The 24,426-nt window shown below is 36.1% G+C and overlaps 1 protein-coding gene across 2 annotated transcripts in view; it reads right to left on the bottom strand.

Moving 5' to 3' along the window:
- Positions 1-24,426, bottom strand: part of DYNC2H1 (dynein cytoplasmic 2 heavy chain 1) — a gene marked incomplete at its 5' end in the record, with an annotated part of 166,288 nt that overhangs the window by 91,663 nt on the left and 50,199 nt on the right. For both annotated transcript variants that reach the window (XM_083362406.1, XM_083362407.1), the window contains 19 exons: positions 652-765; positions 1,337-1,474; positions 2,809-2,963; positions 3,321-3,402; positions 5,302-5,444; positions 6,876-6,989; positions 8,125-8,233; positions 9,757-10,005; positions 13,045-13,175; positions 13,263-13,430; positions 14,933-15,035; positions 16,380-16,524; positions 17,182-17,333; positions 19,063-19,309; positions 20,007-20,266; positions 21,036-21,191; positions 21,949-22,078; positions 23,144-23,351; positions 23,963-24,227. In XM_083362406.1, the coding sequence (XP_083218532.1) occupies positions 652-765; positions 1,337-1,474; positions 2,809-2,963; positions 3,321-3,402; positions 5,302-5,444; positions 6,876-6,989; positions 8,125-8,233; positions 9,757-10,005; positions 13,045-13,175; positions 13,263-13,430; positions 14,933-15,035; positions 16,380-16,524; positions 17,182-17,333; positions 19,063-19,309; positions 20,007-20,266; positions 21,036-21,191; positions 21,949-22,078; positions 23,144-23,351; positions 23,963-24,227 (3,069 nt within the window). The remainder of the gene's footprint in view (positions 1-651; positions 766-1,336; positions 1,475-2,808; positions 2,964-3,320; positions 3,403-5,301; positions 5,445-6,875; positions 6,990-8,124; positions 8,234-9,756; positions 10,006-13,044; positions 13,176-13,262; positions 13,431-14,932; positions 15,036-16,379; positions 16,525-17,181; positions 17,334-19,062; positions 19,310-20,006; positions 20,267-21,035; positions 21,192-21,948; positions 22,079-23,143; positions 23,352-23,962; positions 24,228-24,426) is intronic.

Raw genomic sequence — 24,426 nt, 5'->3', positions numbered from 1 at the left:
TTTCTTCTTTCCGCTATGTGTTCAAAATGAACAGTGATTTAATGTGTCTGTGTGTGTGTGTGTGTGTGTCTCAGTACTATAATAAAAACAAAAGCTGTTTCAGAAGCTTATGTGAAATGATACAAATATTCTCAGATTTTAATATAATGTTTTCTATAACTCAAGGGATGCGGTGGCTCAGTGGGTTAGGATGCTGAGCTTGTCAATCAGAAGGTCGGCAGTTTGGCGGGTCAAATCCCGAGTGCCACGTAACAGAGTGAGCGCCTGTTACTCGTCCCAGCTTCTGCCAACCTAGCAGTTCGAAAGCACGTAAAAATGCAAGTAGAAAAATAGGGACCACTACGGTGGGAAGGTAACAGCCTTTGGCATCTAGTCATGCCGGCCACATGACCACGGAGACGTCCTCAGACAAGCACTGGCTCTTCAGCTTTGAAACGGAGATGAGCACTGGCCCCTAGAGTTGGAAACGACTAGTACGCATGTGCGGGGGAACCTTTACCTTACTTTATAACTCAAGGCTAATTACTGCTCAAATGCTCTTAAAATGTTAACTGCTCTTTATTATATCAAAAGAAAAATAACATAGAAACAAACAAAAGCCTACTCTTTCAATAGGATAGCAATATCATTTTTTTTTTAAAAAATGATTACCTGAACCTCTTTCAATTCATCCTCAATTATTTTTTTTCTTTCTTCAATTTTTACTACTTCTTGTGCTATTTTCTGTTTTATTTTTTCCATTTCTGATTTTTGTTCACTTGCATCCTACAAGACAGGCATTAATCAAGACATCAGTTCAGACACCTATAGTTTCTTCAGAGTGAATGCAGCCATTTTTCTTTGCAACATGAGATTTTTATCTTTCATTGAAAACTTGCAACTATTCTTATTTTCTTCGAAACTGAACAACTGCACTACGTGCCCACCTACGTACAGAATATATGACCCTGACATTTGGACAACATTTTTGACAATAAAGATGAAAATAATTTCTTCTTCTGTAAGAAACATTTACAGCAGTAATTTAACAATGGTTCCAAATTAATAAAAGCTGTCTCATATTGATTTGGGTATAAATACATTTTGCCTAAAATCTAACGATAATTTTGCAAAGCTACCAATCTAAAACATTTTTCCTTTTCTTTTCATTCCAAAGTTAATTCTTGTAGAAATTCCTGGTCAGTTTAGAGCTAGTGCAGTTTTCTATTATTGACCATATAATAGTAATCTTTCTTGCTAACCACACTTAAAAGGCTTTGCAGAGAATTTTTAGAAAGTCTTTATTCTGTCAAAGCACATGATGTCCTTGTCCTTTTGCAACTTCCTGAACTTTTACCTGCATAGAAACAGTGATTTCTTGGAGAGCAGCATCAGCTTCATCTTGCTTTGTTTTGAGTAATATGCCTTGTTCTTCAGCTTTTCTGTTTAATTCATCAACAAGTGCTTTAGCTTCATTTAATTTAGCTACTCCAGCCTACAATTTATAAAGAGGTGTTGGATGAAACCTATTTGCAGAGAAATCAGTCCCATAAACAGACCATTCTTTCACACTAAATATAGGTAGTCCTCTAGATATGACTGTACTGAAGCCTGCCATTGGAGGCTCCCATGTCATGACAGCTGTTAAGTGAAGCATCTCACTTAATGACCCTCCATCTGGGCTCTCCCCAATGCAGTAATTAAACATGAATGTTGTTAAGTGCAGCGTGGGATGCCTCAGGAATGGGGGGAAGGCCCGTGCAGGCCTAGCACAGGCCCAGGACCCCTGCCATACTTCTCCCAAGGCCTCCTCCACCCTGAGACATCCCATGTTCCACTTCCCATCATTTGGATCTCCCCAGGCCTTTTCCCATTTCACCGGGTCCCCGCAGGTCTTAGGCTTGAATCTCATCCCACCAGGCTAAACACCATCCTCCTCATTTTCTTTCCGAAGAGCTCCAAGGCCTTCCAGAGGGCCAGAATGGATTGCTTTATCATGCAGCACAACTCCAGAAGCAGCAGTGATATTTACAGCTACCATAATGGAATATGCTTGCTGGAAATATGGGTGGTCATCTCCTGAATCGCTCCATGTGTCTAAGGGACAAAACAACCTGTTCTGCTTCACTAACGTAGTCTACACAGCCCTTTGGAAATCTCCAGGGCTCTGCAGACCAAGTTATGTTTTACATTGTCCTCAGCTCCTCTAAGCCTCCTTCCTGAGCAATCCTGTCAATATTGACTTGCCTAACTTTCTGAGCTCAAATCTTCCTTTTCTGGAAAGATCCAGCAACAGAGACTGGTGGAAAAATCCAATCAACCAGACTGATAGGAAGAGAAGAGAAGCTAAATATTTTTAACACTGAGACTACTTTCTGAAAATTAAAAACCATAGTTAACCTTTTGGGAAGGCTGAGGCTACAAAGTAAAAGAAGCCATCCAACACATGCGGGCAGAACTGGGGAGCAGTAAGTTATTTGTGTTTTAACTATGTTAGGTCTATTTTAGGATTTACACTACTCTCAGGCATATGAGGAAGGCAAAAGGATGATTCGGGAGATATGGATTGCTTAATCCTAGACTACAGGAGGACAAAAGTAAATCACCAGTAGGATACTGCAATGTTCAGATAAGTAGGAATTTTTCTCAAATACATGTACACCAATAAGAGTAACACAGCAAAGAAAGAAAATGAACAAAATAATTAAGGGATTCCTATGGTGTTGAATAATAACCACATTTTTTCAACTTACACAAAAAGAAGTTCATGGCGGATAAATATATGCATCATTTTGAAAATATAATGCAAATCCAAAAATTCAAGCATACCTGCAAATGACTTTGCCTTTTTATCAACTCTGTCCTTTTGCTGCTATGAATGGCGAGATATGTATGTAGAAAAGTCATGTATCTTCTGGGTGTAGCTGCATATACTTTACATGAGTCGTGAATTGTCAAAAAGGACTTAATAAATTCCAAGTCACCTAAATTACAAATGCACCAAGAATACACAACATAAGTACTGCTAAAGACAACACTGATATTGAATAAATAGAATGAAATGATGATTCAAGTATAATCCCTTATTTTTAACATTAATTTTATCCTTTTGCAGGTTTCATTTTCCATGTGGCTATGTTCAACATGTATGATAAAAGCCAGTTTGACTTCTCAAACATTTCCCGTAGAGTGACTGTAAATACTAGAAATAATATTTTGCTCATTTCTCAGACGTTTGGAATACGTTTATGAAAAATGGGGAATGTTACATTTACTCCATTGGGTTTATGCTCTTGTTAAAGAAAATGCACTAAAAACGGAATTATAGAATAGCAACTTGCCAGAGTTCTTTTTTTGGTGCTCTTTTGATGTTTTAGCCGCTTTTTCCTTTTCATCTGCTTCAGCAAACAACATCTCAGGTATCTAGAATATAAAGTGTAAGCTAAGAACAAGCAGGTCCTATTAGAATAATTTCTTCCTCTAAAAATTGGTCAGTGGCTTCATGGCTTCATGGGTTTCTTCAGCTTAAGAAACACTGCTGACTCGTTGCAAGGCTGGCTTAGTTAAATTATACACACTGAAAAGAGGGAACTCAACCAAGAATGTAGAAATGTTTTTTTGCCAAGAGTCAGCTGAAAGGAGTTTCTATGCTTTCCATATTTTAAGACACAGTTCACAGATATGGAAAGGAGGTACGAATCCTGGGAGGAAAGAAAGCTGGCAACATCGAAAGTAAAAAGCCTGACACCAGAAAGAACAATTATCAAGATAGTACTCAAGTGCCTTCAACATTCATGGCCAAGAAACAGGAGGCAGAATACTACCACATAGCAGCAAAAAAAGACTAATGCAAAATTTAAAGCCTGGATCTGATATACTGTAGAACCATAGATACAGTAGATTCCACAGTAGCTGCTTTTCATTATAAGAGCTCCAAGCTCATGTTTATGTTTATGTTTATTGGACTTATATACCGCCCTTCTCCCGTAGGTGGTTCACAAGGAATTTAAAATAACAATACAAATTACAAAAGTTAAGAACAATTAAAATAATTAAATTTAGTCCTTGAATAAAATAAAACCCCTATTAAACTCCAATTAAAACCCAATTAAAATAAAATTACAATTAAAATTCTCAGTCCTGGCCGGAAAGCTCAAAGAGCCAGGTCTTCAGGTCCTGGCGGAATGAACGAAGGTCAGGGGCAGTCCTGAGCTCTACGGGCAGCTGGTTCCAAAGGTCAGGCGCATCCACAGAGAAGGCCCTCCCCCTGGGTGTTACCCGCCGGCAATCTTTTGCTGGTGGTACCCTGAGAAGGTCCTCCCTGTGGGAGCGCACTGGACAAAGGGAGCTTGATGCCGGTAGCAGGTGTTCCCTCAAATATCCCGGACCCAAGCCATTTAGGGCTTTATATCATCTTGACCCTTGTCCTTGAAACTTCCATGGCTAAATTCATGACTGTGCATTTGTGCTCCTGGAAAGAGATTTATCCTTGTCTCTAGGATAGAGCTCTGAAACTTACCAATCTAGAGTTCTCTAAAACAAAAAAAACAAACAGATATTAGATTCATAAATTATTCAAGGATACTCCAAGGATACATTGCCAACCATTTCAAATGTATGTCATCTCCATTTTAGAATCTAAACTAAATTTTAAAAGTAAAGGTTCCCCTGCACTAGGCGTGCTAGTTGTTTCCGACTCTAGGGGCCGGTGCTCATCTCCATTTCAAAGCCGAAGAGCCAGCGCTTGTCCGAGGACGTCTCCGTGGTCATGTGGCCGGCATGACTAGATGTCAAAGGCGCACGGAACGCTGTTACCTTCCCACCGTAGTGGTCCCTATTTTTCTACTTGCATTTTTACGTGCTTTCGAACTGCTAGGTTGGCAGAAGCTGGGACGAGTAACAGCTTGTCGATCAGAAGGTCGGCAGTTTGGCGGGTCGAATCCCGAGTGCTGCGTAACAGAGTGAGTGCCTGTTACTCGTCCCAGCTTCTGCCAACCTAGCAGTTCGAAAGCATGTAAAAATGCAAGTAGAAAAATAGGGACCACTATGGTGGGAAGGTAATAGCGTTCCGTGCGCCTTTGGCGTCTAGTCATGCTGGCCACATGACCACAGAGACGTCCTCGGACAAGAGCTAGCTCTTCGGCTTTGAAACGGAGATGAGCACCGGCCCCTAGAGTTGGAAACGACTAGCACGCATGTGCGGGGGAACCTTTACCTTTAAACTGAATTTTAGGACCACATTAAATACTAAATATGCAGGGACAGAACTCAAAAGGAAAGTATTGTGGTGAGGGTGTCCTTGTTTCTAGTTCTTGCGCTTACCTTTTTCATACTGCTTTCAGACCAGCCTTCCATCCAGAGCACCTGACACTTCTTATGAAGTGCAGGGTTGCTTTCACAATTTATTGTGAAATTTAAATTAGTGGAATCCATAATCATGACCACGTGAAGATTCTGCTGAATTCCTAAGAGATTACAAAAATAGATTTGTGCTTTAGATTGTAAGCCGCCCTGAGTCTTTGGAGAAGGGTGGGATATAAATGGGATTAAAAAAATAAAGATTATATAAAATTATTCCTAGATAAAATTATTGGCCACTACGTCTAACAGAGAGAGCTAGTCTGGTGTAGTGGTTAAGGCACCAGACTAGAAACTGGGAGACCATGAGATCTAGTCCCATTTTACTCATAAAAATCATCTGGTGACTTTGGATTATTCACTTTCTCTCAGCCCTAGGAAGGGGACAATGGCAAACCTCTCCTGAAGAACATAACCAAAACAAATAAAAAAACAAAACAAAAAACTGCAGGGACTTTTCCAGGCAATCTCTGAGAATTGAACGCTATTGAACATAAGAAAAAATAAATAAAACTACTTTTAATATTTGGATTATAAAGTTAAAAAATAATATATTTCCCAATAATAAATAAACATATTTAGATCTTGCACCTTACAAACAGAGCTACAACTAACCTATGTGTTGCACTGTGACTTAAATCAAAATCTTGGATCTTAGTGTCAGGAACTTGGATTATTTGTATTTAGCCATAAATTCAATAAAAAAACAACAACAACTAATGAGCAAGCAATGGTAAGAATTTAAGTTTAGTTTGCATTCTTCCCAGAAACTCTTTGGGATGTTTGAAATGATTTACTCACAATTAGTTGTTTGAGAATGGGATTGTTGTTCATTCACAAAAAGGATACCATGGCAGACATAATGATAAAGTACTGATATACCGGAATGCTCAATGCCATCCCCTTCACTACCTCCATCACCCTAGCAGAATACTCCCATCTTGTTTAGCTTAAATATTGCCCCTTTTCCGGGAAAATGGACACAATTCCAAACAAAGTACTTAAATGCAACAACCTCCCATTCCTATTTTGTAAGAAACTAAATAGAGGCCAGTGACATTAATACAGGGGTCTTCGAACTTGGCCCTTTTATGACTTGTGGACTTCAACTCCCAGAATTCTTCAGCCAGGCACGGTGGCTGAGGAATACTGGGAGTTGAAGCCCACAAGTCATAAAAGGGCCAAGTTCGAAGACCCCTGCATTAATACATGTATAATACTGAAGGCTAGCTCTTCTCTTCGCAGCATGCCGGTTGCTTACTTTTTTTAAAAATGTTAAAAAGTCTGATGGGAAACTGTTAAATGCCAAGCAATGTATAAAATGTTCTAAGATATGTTAAAGATTTTCTTGAATCAAATATTCTAGTCACAATGCAATTAATTTTAAAATTCAATTGTAAGCTAAATATACTCAGTAAGAAAAATCCCATCAGAACAGTTACCATTATTTATGATCACTTTTCACATTCAATTTGAATGTATCTTTCTTCATTATTTCAGTTAATAGCTCACATTACTATATGGACACATTCACTTACTGTAAGTAAAATAGTTGAAAACTGGTCCTGTAAATCCGTCCTGTGATGCTTGATCTTTCAAAGGGGATAGTAGTGGTTCTAATTCTTCTATTGTGTACAATCCAGAAACTTCACCTATTTCAGATAGTTTTCACAATGTTTTTTACATGTGCCAAATTAAAATCAAATTACTACTGTATCTTTGAACATTATATGTTATAAGAAGTTTAGGGAAATGTTATTAATCTCAAAAACAATTAGATCCTAAGGAAAAGGAAATTATAACTCAATATAAATTATTATTACAATAATTTTCAGTATACATCATATTTTCCATTTTCACTTTAGGTTAAACACATTATAGGATATTATTTAATCTTTGATTTGTAGAGTGTGGAAGCTGAAGATTTGCAGAAGTTTGCTCTCATAATACTAAATTATGTTTTAACTTACATTAGGAAAATGCCCATTCTCTTAATCTGATTTTGTAGAGCACGTTTCCAAATCTTAAAAATATTTGCATGTAACAGAATATATAGTGCCCAATACAGTATTAACAACACTGAGAAGTTGTGAACATCTTATACTCAATCTATTTAAGTTTTCAATAGACAATCCATGATCTACTGGGTCATCCTTTCAGATATTACCTTAACAGACTCCTCAATGCTTTCAATAATGACAGAGCTTCTAATGTATTGCTTTCACTGGAAAAGCTGGGAGACCTTCAGACATATATCTGCCTTGAAATCGCCCATGTTTCACTGTACAGCAGCCAAACATCAGCACAGGAAATATTTTATGACATTTTATATTATGTCATAAACTGCTTTATGATGTTTATGTCACATTATGTTTTTTTAAAAAAATGTCGTATTTCAATCCCTCAGGAATGATAGATCTCAGATTTTGGACACATTCTATAAGTTAGCCCATTTGAGGTACCATAGTTCAAAAATTGCTGCTCTGTGATGCATCATTTTGCTCAGCTAAGGATTATAGTACTGAGAGTTTTTGTAGGACATAGATAGACTCTTTATAATAGAATCTTTTCAGAGATCATTTGAGAGCAATGTGTTATCTCTAAACTGTTATCAAATTTTGCAAAATATTATTATTGATAATCTAACAATAGAATCAGACTCTGTAATTCATCACATCTAATGCATTTTATTTTACACCCAACGTCTAGTGAAATTTGAGCAGTTATGATTTTAAACAATTCGTAATGACTTTATTACAAGCTGTCAACCAATTATAGCTTTCTGACCTGATGATAATAAACTGTTGACCATCTCAAGAAAAGTGGGCTGGACAAATTGATAGTCTTCCAATAATAGTACAACATGCTGAGCTTCAATTCCTGCAAGTTGCATGACCTGGAGAAAAAGAATTCTTTCTTTATAATCTGAGACTAAACTAAAAAAAGAATTCAGGTTTAATACAAAGCCTAAATTTTTAGACATGTATAACACAAAATATTTCTGGTACAGTCTATCCACTAAAATGAGAAATACTTTAGGCAGTTTGCAAAACTTACAGATAAAAAGAAATGGAAGAAAGTATAAAAGTAATTAAAACAGTAATCTAATACATTTTTATTCAAATTAATGGTAAAATTTAAAAACTTTAGTGAGTATGGCACCACGGCTTTATTATAATATCTTGAATATCCTCTGGAAGAGCCACTTTTTCACCTGCTTCTAGAAGCCATAGGTTTGAGGTGGGGTGTTCATCAGGGTGCTATTCCAAAGGGGGACATACAGAGAATACCTGCTGCAAGGCCACCTCTGGTTAGCTAAATGAGTTTAGATAGATTATTATATTGATTTGTTCTTTTCTGACTATAAACTGTCTCAAGTCCTTTGAAAAAAAGGATGGTTGTATAAATAATTTGCAGATAGGTAGGTTCTCTAAGAACAACTTTGTATTTTCTCAGGTAATATGGCTACTTTGCCAGCTGCAGCTGTCAGCCCTCCCTGGTAAATCAGACAGGAAACACAAATATATGAGCTAATTCTTGTTGTAAGGCTATATTAGCACAATATTGCAAGTATCAAGGCACAAACGTACCGCCATCATTTTTAACTGCCGGATCAATTAGGGTGGGTCCTTATTAGGTTTGTTCCTCTGATTATTAATCTATTAGGGGCGTCTCCCTCTCTTGTCTGATTGTTTCCTAGGTAGTATCTCTTCCCCTTGTCCCCCAAGGTTATTTATGCATTCTGTTACAGCAGCACAATCTCAGGAAAAAAAACATGTTTGGTTTGAGATGTTGCCTATAGGTTTGACATGCTGGCTCCTGCATGCTCAGGACAATCTTTATCCTATGATTTTCCAAGCATTACACAGCCCTAATAATAATACCTTGGAGGTATCATTAGTCTGTTTGATCTTAAAGCATTTCATTGGGCTTTTGGCATTATTTTACGTGTCTATTTTAAGCTTTTAAGTGCTGGATGTTTATCTGACACATTACAAATGAATTAAAATATAGTTAGGACAAATAATTTTGCTATGCGAAAATAGTGAAATAACTTCATCACAAATCCTTCAGCTGTAACTCCTGCTGCTTAATACGGTATTGCAGAGAAACAAAACCAGCCGTAGGGATTAACAGATAATTTGAAAAATGTGGAATATTACCCCAGAATCTATTCCGTTCTATTCCAAAATAAACGTTTTGGAATTTTAAATAACTTAAAAGATCAATAATTTTATCCTTAAAAATGTGACTCAGTTACATTCAGTTTGGATAGACATACCCACAGAAAGCACACACATCCAATAACTGATACTCTTCCGACCGCCCTATGATGCTGGTATCTTTTAATTGTGCACTCTTTTATTTACTTCCTCAAGAGACAATCTTTAAACGACACAAATATTTTATAAAACTTACATGTTTCAAATCATTTTTGAACTGTTTCGTTTCATAGCCTCTGGAAATCTTGGGTGTAATCAGAACAGCTCCATGCATGTGACTGACTAATGATGTAATGGTTCGACGACCCACTCCACTCTGCCCTGCTAACAGAAGTGATCCTCCAGGAAAACTCAACACTCTATCAATTCTAGACACATAATCAAAGACTTCTGTGAAAAGTAAAATCTCTATTTCATGGTTATCTCGTCCATAGTGAATAATGCCCTAAGGAGAGAAAAAAAAGTTAGTCGATATATGGAAGTTGAATAATGAAATGAAGTAGTACAGAATACTTTAGAAAATATTGTTCTTGGAACTGCATTTCTGTGGGGTATATATAAAACATTGAGAAAATCCAGTGGGCATGGGGCATTAGGAAAATCTTTCATGTCCTTTTCGTTCATTTGTTTTTTGAGTTAGTGTGGTCTCTTGGCAACTGCCTGGACTACTCCCTGCAGTTTTCATAGCCTACAGCTCATTAACTCATTTTTCAAGAAAGTAAAATCAAGCAACGTAGAAATGATTTGTGTTTTAAAATGTGTACATTCCTGCTTGGCTTGCTAAATCTTGAGACAAACTTGTCCAAATGGGGAAATTACCTAAATCTGTTCACATTCTACTGCTCATTAATTCATTCTTTGGAGAATTCCCATCATCTTTATTCAGGAAGCATTGTTTAAAAAGCTAGAATATGGCAGGGTAATTAGATTTGGTGGCTCAATAGAAATGCTTTTGAAAAAAAGGACATTGATTGCATTGCTATTTTAGCACTAGTGTTATTTCTGGTGCTCCCTTGGGACTCTTCCACCGGCTCTGCTTACTATGCCATGAAGACACTCCACTCACTGTTTTCTCCTGAAGGACACCTTTTCCTAAAAGAGCCAACTGCTGAAGTAGGCTAAAGCTGTTGAGGCAGATGCTGGTATAAAAACAGCACTTCTTTCTGGGAAAATAGGAAAAGATCCCCATCTGAACAATTCACAGTGTGTGGAGAAGGTGTTTGTGTTGATATAATCTCAATGGAACCACATCTACATGGAGGGAAGTATGTAGTGGTGTGCCCTGCAGCTCTGTTCTAGGCCCAGTGCTCTTCAACATCTTCATCAACGATCTGGATGAGGGGATAGATGGGGAACTCATTCAATTTGCAGAATACACTAAGCTGGCAGGAATAGCCAACACTCCAGAAGATAGACTTAAGATACAGAAGGATCTTGACAGATCGTGTGTCAAGTTTCCGACCTATGGGGTTTTAAAGCGACTCTGAGGCATTGTTTACCTTAAAAGTCCTTTATTAGCCTAATACACCGGCAAATGCTTGCTCGAAGGAAGCTGGAATCTGAAATCTCCTCCCCTTGCACAATATATTAAACACAATTCTCCACCTTTCTAATTCTGTCATTAATCATATTCTCCAATTAATTTAAAGAATGGGTTTCCCTTCCGTTAGAAGAACCCCCAAATCTTATTGTCTTTAGAGAGTCAAGTGGCCTTGAAACTGCATTCCTACTCTTCCCTCCCCCCACCTTTTTAAGCTAAAACAATACACAGGTCTTAAAGCAATACACAAGTTTAACATACGAAATAGCTACTCCTTCATCTCATGTCAAGCAATAACATTCGATGTTAGCAGCGTTGACATCTTGAACATTGGGCGCTATCTAACAAAATGAAATTCAATGGTGAAAAAAGGTTCTACATTTAGGCAAGAAAAACCAAATGCACAGGTATAGTATAAGTGGTACCTTGCTCAATAGTAGCACCTGTGAGAGAGATCTTGGAGTCCTAGTGGACAATCACTTAAATATGAGCCAGCAGTGTGCTGCAGCTGCCAAAAAAGTCAACACAGTGCTAGGCTGCATTAATAGAGGGACAGAATCAAGATCTCACAAAGTGTTAATACCACCTTACAATGCCTTGGTAAGGCCACACTTGGAATACTGCATCCAGTTTTGGTCACCACGATGTAAAAAAGATGTTGAGACTCTAGAAAGAGTACAGAGAAGGACTGGAGGCTAAAACATATAAGGAACAGTTGCTGGAATTGTATATTTCTAGTTTAATAAAGAGAAGGACTAGGGGTGACATGATAGCAGTGTTCCAATAACTCAGGGGCTGCCACAAAGAAGAGGGGGTCAAGCTATTCTCCAAAGCACCTGAAAGCAGGATAAGAAGCAATGGATGGAAACTAACCATAGAGAGAAGCAACCTAGAACTAAGGAGAAATTTCCTGACAGTTAGAACAATTAATCAGTGGAACAACCTGCCTCTAGAAGCTGTGAATGCTCCAACACTGGAAGTTTTTAAGAAGAGACTGGACAGCCATTTGTCTGAAATGGTATAGGGTTTTCTGCCTGATCAGGGCATTGGAATAGATGACCTCCAAGGTCCCTTCCAACTTTATTATTATTATTATTATTATTATTATTATTATTATTATTATTATTATTATTATTATTATTATTATTATTATTATTAAGCTCACAATCTCCTTCACTACAATTGGCCTGACAGATCTGCTATGAATTTGTTCCTTTTGGTCCAGTCCCTAAGTTCACTGCCTGTTCTGTGCTGCTGTTTTAGCTGTTTTTAATTGGGTTAGTGGACAGTTGTCCTAAAGAAGACAAATCTCTGAAAATGATTACCTTGTTCTTTGCTTAACACATGCATCTGAAACTATAATGGAACAGTAACAGTGTAACAGTAATGGAAACGACCAACAGAATTAGAAGTCCTGTATGTATCACATCATATCGCACTGGTGTCAGAGGCACCAAGGCATTTCTAGATTGAAAGGATTAGCCAGTGACATCACTGTTGCCTTGGGGGACACTCAATTAGGGAGTCCTTTCATGTCCCTTGCAGGAGCTGGAGTGAAGGATGGGAGTTCACCCCATCCCACAGCAACATTTGGGTCTCAAAACACAAGCTTGTTGCTTGTCAAGCCAAGGTCCTAACTGTGTGAGTCACCATGGTCTCACGTATGTATATATTCTATATATTCCATGAACATTCAGTCTCCTCAGAGCAATATAATCTTAACATGCAGAACATGACTTGTCATTTTGGAAAGTTACCCTTTGAAAGATTATTGCTATTAGTGTGGGTTAGGAAGACACTTCTGAAATATACAGAGAAATGTGAAAACCACTGAATTCCCAGCGATAAAAACTCTATTGAGTTGTGTGCCCTAAATCTGAAATAAAAACCTTTGAAAATGTATGTGTGTGCTTATATGTGCTTGTTGTGTGCGTTTGAACATACCTTCCTGATAATATCTTTTAAGTCTGTTGAGTTAAGTTTGCCAAGTGGCCTCCCATGTGGTGGCAGGGTCTGTCCTGGAGCCATGATGGTTCCTAATTCATGGTGCGCTCCCCATGTCACATAAAAGGTATCTGTGTAAATACAATGGAATTATTCTTCACATTCTGAAATAATCCTGATTGGAAAAGAGGAAAACAATCTACAATATTTTATTTTACCTGCCATGTTGTCCAAAATGTCAGATCCCCAATCTCCTTGAAAGACTTTCATTAAAATATTATCAAATGCATGAATTTCTTTAGCACCGACAATTTTGTCACGGAAAAGCCGTTTGGCTTCATATGCAACAATTTCCAAGACAGTATCTACCGAGTGTGTCAATCCGCCTGTGAAGTACACATTCACATGCTATTATAAATTATAGTATCCAAATTCTGAAATTCTGCACTTCAATTTAAAGATATAAACAAAAAAGGATGTCACATACCAGAAGATAACCATCAAAAGGCAGCAGAGAAAAAATAAATCCAAGAATGAAATATGAGAGTCATTTTATTTTTAAGAATATACAATTCCTGTTTACTTTTTTTAATGAATAATTCATACAAAATCCAAAACAAATGTATTTTTATTTAGGTCAATGTTGGTTAATTATTTAAGAAAACTTGCCACTTAGTCTTTCAGTAAGCAGGAATGCAAAACAATTTAACACGAAGAACTACTGTATTCAAAATGGACTCAAGGTGCATTTATTGTTCATAAGATTGTAGCAGTTAAATCTACAATCTTATGAACAAGATTGAAGCAGTTAAATCTGCTCATCCCCAATCAATCCTGACAAACTGTTTAGAGCCCCGAATACCACTATGTTTAGGGAATGAGGAGGAATTTTTTTTAAAAAAATACTGCAAGTTATCGTTAATCAAAAGTGCTAATCTTTAATGCAGTACAGAAAGCTCATTATTTATCACCCCAAACATAGTTATTATGGAATAGATTAAAATGTTATTTGTGGTTAATATTTCTACCTGTTTCCTGAAATCAGACATGACTATTCCTGCTTCCTATATTAGCAAAGATAGCACCAGTCATGAAATAGTGCAATAGGGAGGTATTTATTAGGTTTACACCCTGTTTTACCTTCAGGAACTCAAAATAGCTTACTTAATGCTCTTATTTTTCACACAAAAGCAACCTTGTGAGGTAAGTTGGGCTAAGCAAAGAGAGAGTGGTCCAAAGTCACCAAGGAAGCATCCACACTTCCTGAGGAGATATTAGAATTTGGTCTCCCTGATCCTAGTACAATACCTTTACCATGATCCACAATGGAACTGGGGTACAACCTTAGTTTGGACAAGTACAAACTTTTTGCAGGTGAACCCACACTAATAGGAACCAGCAGTTCTGTAGTAAACTGCAGTGACACCAACATGAAGATACATATGCTTTAATGTCAAGAAAATGCTGCAATTATATCTTTGAGTCCTGGGTTTTAAGAAATACATTAAGTCACAAAACTGGTATGATGGCATCAATACACATGTGAGCACTTCCCCCCCTCCTGCCCCATTAAAAATATAAAATATATAAAAACTGCTATGTGATCTAATGGCCGTGGAATGCTAATTATTACAGGAAACAATGGACAGGAAGAAAGATTAAAAACTAGGTAGAAACAATAAAAATAATTTTATAATGAAGGATCTCATCAACTGGATTAATGAAAAACATACTGAAACACTGTGCCACTTCTTAATCTTATCTCCAGCTTCCTTTATAAGTATCACTATAATATCCACAGATAACCTGAGAAGGCTAGTCAGAAATAAAAATTGGCAAAAATCATAATTAGGTGTTCGGACATACAAATTAATCTTGGATTACTCACCTCCTGTTAAATTATATCTGAATAAACCTAAAACCCATTGAGTAAGAATACAGGGTGTAAAAAGGTAGTGGCTGTAGTCATCAACTGTGAATTTGGCTCGAACCTGAAAATACAGATGGTGTCAATTCTACTGTTTTCACCCTGTCCTTATTTTTTGCAACACATTGTAATACTAGTCTACATTTGTTCAAAACATTTTATGGACAAATTTCCATGTAAAACAATCACAGTCTAAAGTCTTTAGAATTTTACATTCATTATTAGAGACTTAGATTGGAAGCTCTCTGGAAAAGCAATAGAACAATGTTACACAAGTTATAGCATAGGAGATTTGAATATATTATTTTATCTATGTAAAGCTATCCCAGGAAATGATACAGTGGCAAAGATATTTGGCCCCCAAATACTGTACAATCTAGAAAAGGTACCATCATTTTATATTCTCATAAAATCTCTCATACCTGAGAAATAAGTTGTTAAGTAAATGTTATATCAGAAAGCATATAAAAGGAAAGCATATGGTGCAGTCATGTCAATTAAATGGAGTGATGAGTTCATTCTTTCTTACACACCATTCAGATACACTAGTTACACAATTTATTTTATAAGTCTTGATATAAATCAATCTAATGTACAGTATTTTCAATGTAAAACAAACCCACAGTGTTTTAGAAATCCTACAGAAGCATTCCTATAGAAGCATTCTGGGTGGCTACAGTTTGGCAGAACCAAATGATTCCATGTGATTGGTCCAAGTTTCAGACAGAAGAAAATTTAGAGAAGCTTCATGGACCAGGCACAACAAGGCACAACCTCACCCTTCATTTCCTTCCTCCACCACTGTGTTTGCATAAGAAATATTATTGTGTAATTCAGGATTGGTAAAACAAAACTTTGATACAATCTGCAAACTATCATTTATTCTACAAAACACATCAGATAATGGTGAGGCAAATTGTTAAGTAATGTATGTTTTACTGCTGAAGGAATGACATCCTGAAGAAAGGAAGAAGTAATTTATCAAACATCAACTAAATCAGGCATAAGGGCAAAAAAAATTGTCTTCTGAAGATTAGGATTAAGAATCTTATTGTTGTGATCATCGGCAGTCTTGATTTCTGTTAAAACCCCACCAGATCTCTGGCAAAACACGTTTCTTCAATCAAATATGTGTTTAGTTAAGAAATATTTTATTTTATGTCTTGAATCTATCATTAATATATTACACTGAATCACTTCTACAAAGGTACCACAAGTTACCTCATAATGTATTGTGTATACTTTGTTTTTAAAAAATCAGATATTTTAATTTCAAACTGAGATACAAAATCTGACTTGCCTGTTTCCTTATTACTTGTAATAAGAGGAACAGCAATCATCAGGAAACACAACAAAACAACACAACAAAGAACATCTATGTTACAGAATAGCCCATTTTAGGTTATACCTGCTCATATACTTGAACCATGGATCCAGCTAACTGGTATATTTTTGCTAAAGATCCCCAAGCAGGATGATTTTTTAGATTCTTGTGTAGAACTGGTTCCAAGTATGCACTGTAAATTGTCTGTAGCTGATCTCTTTCTGGATAACTAAAAAATGAAAGTTTAAAATTCAGTTACAATGTCACATTTATAAAATCTAAGTTAAGAGCAGAATGGTTGTTATCTGGCTGAGAAACAATGAAATATAGAAAGTATTCTGTAACAAAAACTGGTGCCTGAATACCTGGCCAGATTTGGCCTGTCCCATATGAATTTTGAGGGAAAAGAATAACATAGGACATCACCCAACAAGAGACGATGGGCACTCGTGATACAATAATTGTCTTTAGTTAATTAGATTAGCTTATATGAGCTACTGGTTCTACTGGTTCTATTCTCTGATTTCAAGCTTCTTTGAGTCTTCTGTGAAAATACACAATCTTTAAATAACTGTATATATAAATTAATATATAAGGCTGGTTTCTCTAAGCATTTTCCTCCTTAAAACCTAATAGTTGACAGATAACATTTTTTGAAACTCGTTGAACTTTTTCAATTATATTTCATGTACTAAGCTATACCCAGAAATAGATGCTGTACCTCCAGAGACAAATGAAGTGCATTTAGATTAAGTACTGAAGTTAATCTGGAGACTGAAGAGGAAGGATGGAAGGAAGGAAGGAAGGAAGGAAGGAAGGAAGGAAGGAAGGAAGGAAGGAAGGAAGGAAGGAAGGAAGGAAGGAAGAGGTGTACATAGATGCTTACTCAATTGCACAAAGACGGACTATAGAAGTAAACCTAGAAGTAAGTTTATGTCTTCCCACTGTTCCTCCAGCAGACATGGATGCCACAATTTGGATGTTTTCCAACCCAACCCACTCAAGATTGTCATCATAAAATCCTTGATATGTAAGTACCTTGGGAATAAAAACAACAAATATTAATATTGTTTAATATCTCTAAGATGCACTATTTGGATTATGCAAAGAGCAATAGAATAATACATTCTTATTAGCTATGACCATTATGGATCAGATTCCAAAAAAAGGACATTAAGGAAAAAATTAATAATGATTTATTAAATGGTCCCAATCTAAGCATCAAAGGGTCCTCCCTACATTGGATTGCAGCAAGGTAGTTAGTGAATGGATGTGATGTAGAAACAGAGACACCATTTGGGGCAGCTGTTATAATCTCTAATTAACTCCCCACTCCTGGGCATGTGCACTCCAACTCAGGAGATTAATAAAAAAAAGTTTACTATTCACCTTGATCAAATTCCAGTAAAGGACAAAGAGGAAAGGAATACAAAAGTAGACAATGGGGTAATCCCGCTGAAAGGAATAAAACAGTTCAGGCTGTTTGTCTTGCCAAATAGCAGTGGCAAGTTGGGAGCCATGCCAGAGATGAAAGCAATAAGCAATTAACATATTAGGGTCAAAGCAGAGAGCCTGTTAATAACCACCAGCAGCGCAGCAAGTCGCAAGCTACTCCAGAGGTTAATAATAAATTAACTTATTACTATCAGAATGTTTTTTTTAAAAAAAAATCTGGAAATATTATACGGACTTTTGGCTGAAAGAAGAAAAAATGAATTGATGATTTCTGGATTTGAAGATGTAGATTAAATAAGGTGAAGGGGTCTGCAAAATATTTAAGGAGGAGAAAGTGCAATACGATTGTCATTTGTTGAAAAGAAGATCAGAGGTCATTTATCTATTTCTTAACTTTTTAAATTTCTTGCAGTTCTGGGGGGGGTTTGCTTTTTTCTCTCTTATTCAGTTTGATTATTAAGTCTTAATAAATATAAACTTTAAAAATTTATTAAGGTTAAGCAGGAAGATTGTTAAATTGGGCTTGCATTTGTTAAGCAAGCAGTGAGCTAGGGAGAAATGCTACTCAGGAAGAGATGATTTATAAAAGTAACTTCTCTGCGTTAAAAAAGAAAAAAAAACCTCAGATCAATCGTTTAAAATAAAATAAACTTTACAGGTAATCCATCTTTTACAACCATTCATTTAATGACCATTCAAAGTTATGATGGCACTGAAACAATGTGACTTACAACACTTACAACTGTCACGGTGTCCCTGGGGTCATGTGATCGAAGTTCAGACACTTGGCAACCAGCATGTACTGCCGGCCCATGGGCCGGATGCGTCACGCCAAAATCGCGCCCACCCCATTGCCGGCAATGGGGAAAAGGTTGCGTGACATTGTGAGTTTGACATGCCTGATGTATTGACAGTGGTTGCAGGGGGCTTCCAGCAAGCAAAGTCAATGGTAGAAGCCCGATTTGCTTAACAAACACATGGTTCACTTAAGGACTGTGATGAATCACTTAATGGCCAGAGCAAAAAAGTCATAAAACCAGGCACTAGTCACATAATGACTGCATCCCTTAGTAACGGAAGTTACAGCTCCCAAATGTGGTTGTAAATCAAAGACTACCTGTATAACTCTTGTCATGTTATAAACCTAACATTTAATATCAGAAATACGGAAAATATCCAAGGGGACAATTAAATAAACAGAGATGAAACATTGTCATTTTGTGGGGAAAGCATTTATAGAAATGTTAACAGATACAAAATTCTATTCTATTCTACACAACTATTAAAAAATGAACAACCTTTTTCAACTCACCTGCTGCAGGAAAGCCACCAATGTGCTTGTTCCCCATTTATCAGGCTTAGGCAAATTTATATCTTTTAGATATAAAACCAGTCTTTCACAATCTTTTGGCCTGTACACTCGTCCAGTATTAGTGCTAATTACTAAACACGTCTGACTTAATTTCTGCAAAAGATGCCGAGATGTAGTCTGTGCACTGCAATGAACTGTAGCAATCTGAGTAGACCGAAGCTGGGAAAAGGCATAACGGAGTAGCATTCTATAAAAATGAAAAAAATCAAATCAGACTTGTGATCTCTATACAACTAATATAAAATCTTGTATTCATAAATATATACTTCTCCCCCCAAAAATGGAACATGTACTTCCCCCCCAAAAAATAAAATTGTTACAAAAATGTGCACTATTCGTTTTTAATTATCTGAGAGATGTTTCACTCTATATAGTTCCCAAAATGAAGAGCTAATTGTTGTTCTAAAATGTAGTTTCTGCTTAGTATTACGTTTTGCTTTATTGCCTTGAATTAGTTGCCCTTTCACTTAACTCCTTTTGGGAATTTTTCTATTGTCCAATTAGTTCACTGCCAGACTAAATACCACCATTTTTTCTTTGCAGTCTTATATATTATTGGTTTCAAACTCAAGTCATTTACAGAGTTTATTGTGTGACTTTGTGAGCCAGGCATAATCTTACTTTCCAATGTACTCTACAACATTAATTAGGCAAAGTTTATTACTTTGATACGCAAAGTTGTTTTTACAAAGTAAAACAGAACGTAGACTCATGCATCCAGAGGAAAGATAGGATATCATGATTACAGTCTTGTAATTTTAAGCTACAGAATAGACTTGTGGAGAAACTTTAATTTCAAAGAACACTTCCACCAATATAATTTTTAACAGCACAACAGTAATTTTTTTAAAAAATCCCATTAATGTGAAATCACAAATTCTTACCCTTTACCACATCCTTCAGGTCCAACAAGAAGAAATGGTTGCTTGCTATCAAAACCTAACCAAGGCTTAAAGTAATCTAAACCTCTTTGCATATCAGGCGTTTGAATTACTGGAAGTGTCTGAGTATTGCTGAAATCATCTGCCGTAAGGTTTTCAGGCTTTTTCAGTTGGTAGGATACTAGCTGTTGTATATCAGGATCAAAATAGGTATCCATTGGTTTGTTGGGGTTTGGAGGGGATTCTCGGGCCCAAGAAAAAACCTAAACACATATATTTAAAAGACTACAGTTAAAATGCTTATCAAATAAGTGTCCTTATTGTGTGAATTATTTTTCAAATAAGCAAAGATAAAACATAAAATCCAGAATATATACTATAAGTTAAATGCTAGGAAGAAAAACGAAATTTGATTATTGGTCTATTCATTTTGATTCAACAGAAGTATAATTCATTTATTACATTCAGCCACCTGATTCTCCATTCTTTACCACACTTTAATATTCCTATCTGGCAAACTGGCTTCTCCACTGCTAGAGGCCTCATCTGACCAAAGTTTCTATAATGTCCTATATTTCTACCTTTAATTAAAATAAAATGCACTGCTTAAAGAAAGAAAAACTTTTTCTTTTACCTAAGCTTGAGAAGTGCACAAAAAGACTGTTTTCAGCTTATGAAAACCTTTTTTTCAAAACGTCTTGCTGATACTGGATTTAAAAAGGTAAAGGGTGCATTACATCTACATAACGCATGTGAAAATCTTCAATGACATTTTAATTAGCATCTCACTGATTGGGAATTATAATAAAGAAAAGCGAACTTACTTGAAGTTATCAGGCAGTGAAAGCAGGTTTGTTATCTAAAAGTTACTATATGCTAACACATTCCTCCATAACTATTTTGAAAGAATCCATATTTAATTTGATATTTAGATTGGATAATTGAATGTTAATGCAATTTCTTGCAAACAGATCCTTTCTGTAGATAATGAATAAAAATGCTAATGTCCTGCTCTTTTGTATCAATAATTACCTCCTTAGTAAATTCCTGTCGTGATTTCATATTGAGATTTCCCCCAAGTCCTCTTATTAGGCTAATTATAAATTGTCCACGTTCAGTACATCCATGAAGATGCGACAACCCATTCATCACAGTTCCAACCAAACTTGTTTCTATCACATAGTCATTCTGTAAAATAGATAATCCAATAAGTATTCCAACAGGAGGATTTTAACAAAGACCTTTTAGCAGAAATAAAATACGAACTCTTATTTTTACTATTTATTATCATTCTCAATGATTATCATTATCTTTATCACAATTATTATCATTATCATATCAACAATTATTATAACAGTGACCTTAAGAAGTAACATATATACTATTTCTGCTATTTTAAAATGTTTCTTTTGATATATGCATAACAGCTATACAATTGTACCTTGGTACCCATTGGTAATTCGTTCTGGAATACATGACAATTATTAAAACCAACAAGTACTGAGGAAACCATGTGACTTACCACATGACTTGCTATTTCGACCAAAAGAAATAGCGAGTCACGAGGTAGCCAATGTTAGCAAGTTCTTCCCTGCGCATCATCTACTGGCAGAAAGACAAGAGCCAGGAGAAGATTTCTGCTTCGAAACACATCAGATACTGAATTCAACAAGTTTTGAAGCATTCGAGCGCTGAGGTATGACTATAATTTATTCCCTCAGCAAGACCCAATCCTGCTTAGTTTCTGAACACAGACATCGTGGCCACCTGCTGCCACCTGCTGATAATAAAGCGTCATTAATAAGCTGGCATTTTGCAGGTACAGATAAAACTATTGCAAAGATACAAAGAAAACAAAAAATGAGTGAGGAAGAAATCTAGTCCAGTTAGAAAAAACAGTCAACTAGAACATGTTAAGGTAAATAGTAGAAAAAGTACAACTCGCCTGCTTCAGTACCCAATTTAAAGCTTTCTCAAAATAATCTCCAATCCAGTTTTCAAGATTATGTCTGCATTCTTCAGGTTGATTTCTCAACCAAGATCTGATCAGTGAATTCAGATCACCATCTTCATCACTAGAATGAAACACAGTTCAATTAAAGCAACACATTCTGAACAATTGGGATATAAATATTTTGCAGCAAACAAAATTAAATGCACACCTACTGAGAAGTATATTCTATAAGACCTATTCCCAGATAACCCAGTCAGCAAGCAAGCAAGCAAACCAAGAAATAGATGGAAAATATAAGTAAAAGGTAAAAATACCTAAATGAGTAAAGCAACATGAAAAAGGACTAGAATATCCACAGCACTTCTACCTGGACTTCTCTGCCTATTCTGTCTCTTTTTTCCCAGTTTTTTAGACAGATTTCCTGGAAGTCTACTCCTGTAGGCTACGTCAAGCAATGCTTCCTTTTGAATTTACAATACCTATAGACTAATATAATAAATTGGCCTTTACAATTTGTCCAGATTCCATGGTTTGTTGAGTTAAATGTGTTTAACTCTATAGATACTATTCCAGTGGACATAAACTTGTGGTTAAAAGTTTTATTGCTGATCCACTTCAAATATCTAGGAAGGACCTGTTGAGATCCCCCCCTTTATCGAGAGGTTCAGTCGATGTGGACCTGATAGGCCTTCTAGTGGTGTCTCCTGTCTTATTTTGGCAAACCCCAATACACCTTGCTTTTGGCAAGTAAGCTGAATTGGAAATGTTCTTTTGGCTGATAGCTCTGTTTGGAAAGTTTTATATACTGAGCCCTAGTGGTGCATAGTTACAATGCAGTATTGCAGTAAACTTTGCCCATAGCTTGGAGTTCAATCCGAGGTCTGTAAAATGAGGATCCAGATGTTGGGGGCAATATGCTGACATTGTAAACTGTTCAGAAAGTGTTATAAAGAACTATGGAGCAGTATATAAGTTTAAGTGCTATTGCTATACTTAGTTAATTGTTGCTATTTTTAATCATTTTGTGGATTGTATTATATTTTGAACTGCTATATGTGTTCAGAATCTGTACAGATTGAGGCATCTTATAAACATTTTAAAGAAAAAAAAACAGAAATAAATAAGAATCTAATTTCAACAGTATGGTAATTGTAACAAAGTTTTGTGTTAAACTGTTTTGAGTTACCTAAGGAAAATCATTCCCATGCGAGATATTGTGGCAGGAGAAGCACAGCTCAAGTCATGAGTTTCAAAAAGAAAGTTAACATTTGGACCAAACTGAATTCTTTCTCCACTAGGCATAGTAAGTAGTCGATTATCATCAAGAACAGAATTCAGAGATTCGATCCATTCAGGGTCTATGTCACCATCACAGATTATCCATGAAGTAACATCTGTTTACAATGCATAATAAAACATTCCAAGTTTATTGAAATTGCTAACGGTTTTTCAGAATCAATTCAAATTCCCTTTACTCTCATGGAATGTGTGTGTGTGTGTGTGTGTGTGTGTGTGTGTGTATGAGTAAGAAGGGAATAATCTGTTTCTTACATTTTAAGTTATATGAAAGGAACATTTAATAAATAAATAATACATAAAATCAGATTGCTATATTCTACACAAGTACCTAAAATTCAAATAAATTGTTATTGATCATTGTTTTACCTTGTAAACCAATGAGATGATTTATTGCTCTTCTATAATGTAACACCAGTAATTTAATAAACAATGTTATTATCAGCAATTTTAATCTGATAATTTTGTACAAATAAATATGTTATTGTAATAAAAACAAAGTGTACACATGCTGCAACAATTAGCTTGGTATTTTTTTGTGTGTGTATGTGTATATATAACATATATAACAAACTAGACCTGAAAGCTATGCATGTTTAACTTTGAAAAAAAATCTGATTAAAGCTATTTCTGCATACATCCACATATAAACAGAAAGCAAGAGTCTTTCTTAAATAAAATTTAATACCTGTGAATTTAAGAAAAATACCTGGAGGTTCTCGTACAACTTGCCGAGCACTATTTGTAAGCACACCATCTGACCACTCTCTTGTGTCCATATCAATATGACCGAGTAACTGACGGCGAGGCATAGCCTTGGGGTTCATGGTATATTGCTTCACTACTTTGCCAACCTTTCCAAGTGCTGCTCTCAATGTCCGCCAAAGGGTTGATTTGCCTGCACCACTTGGGCCTACAATAACCACACCCATCCTTTGACGGAGTTGCTCATACAGTTCCAAAGCCTTCTTTATCTTCACCGAAAATAAAAAGATAATATATGTTTATATTTTTCCATCATTAACCAAAGTCTAAAGATATTTTCTGAATTTCATTTATTATGAAAGATTAGCTAATAAATAAATAAATAGATTTCTCTGTTTGTCCAACTCAACAGAGTGACTCTGGGTGGCAAATAAAAAGCAAATATACCTATGCTAATCTGAAAAAGGG

This window comes from Vipera ursinii (assembly GCF_947247035.1).
Source record: "Vipera ursinii genome assembly, chromosome: 4".
Lineage (NCBI taxonomy): Eukaryota > Metazoa > Chordata > Lepidosauria > Squamata > Viperidae > Vipera > Vipera ursinii.
This window is presented reverse-complemented; position numbering and strand designations above follow the sequence as displayed.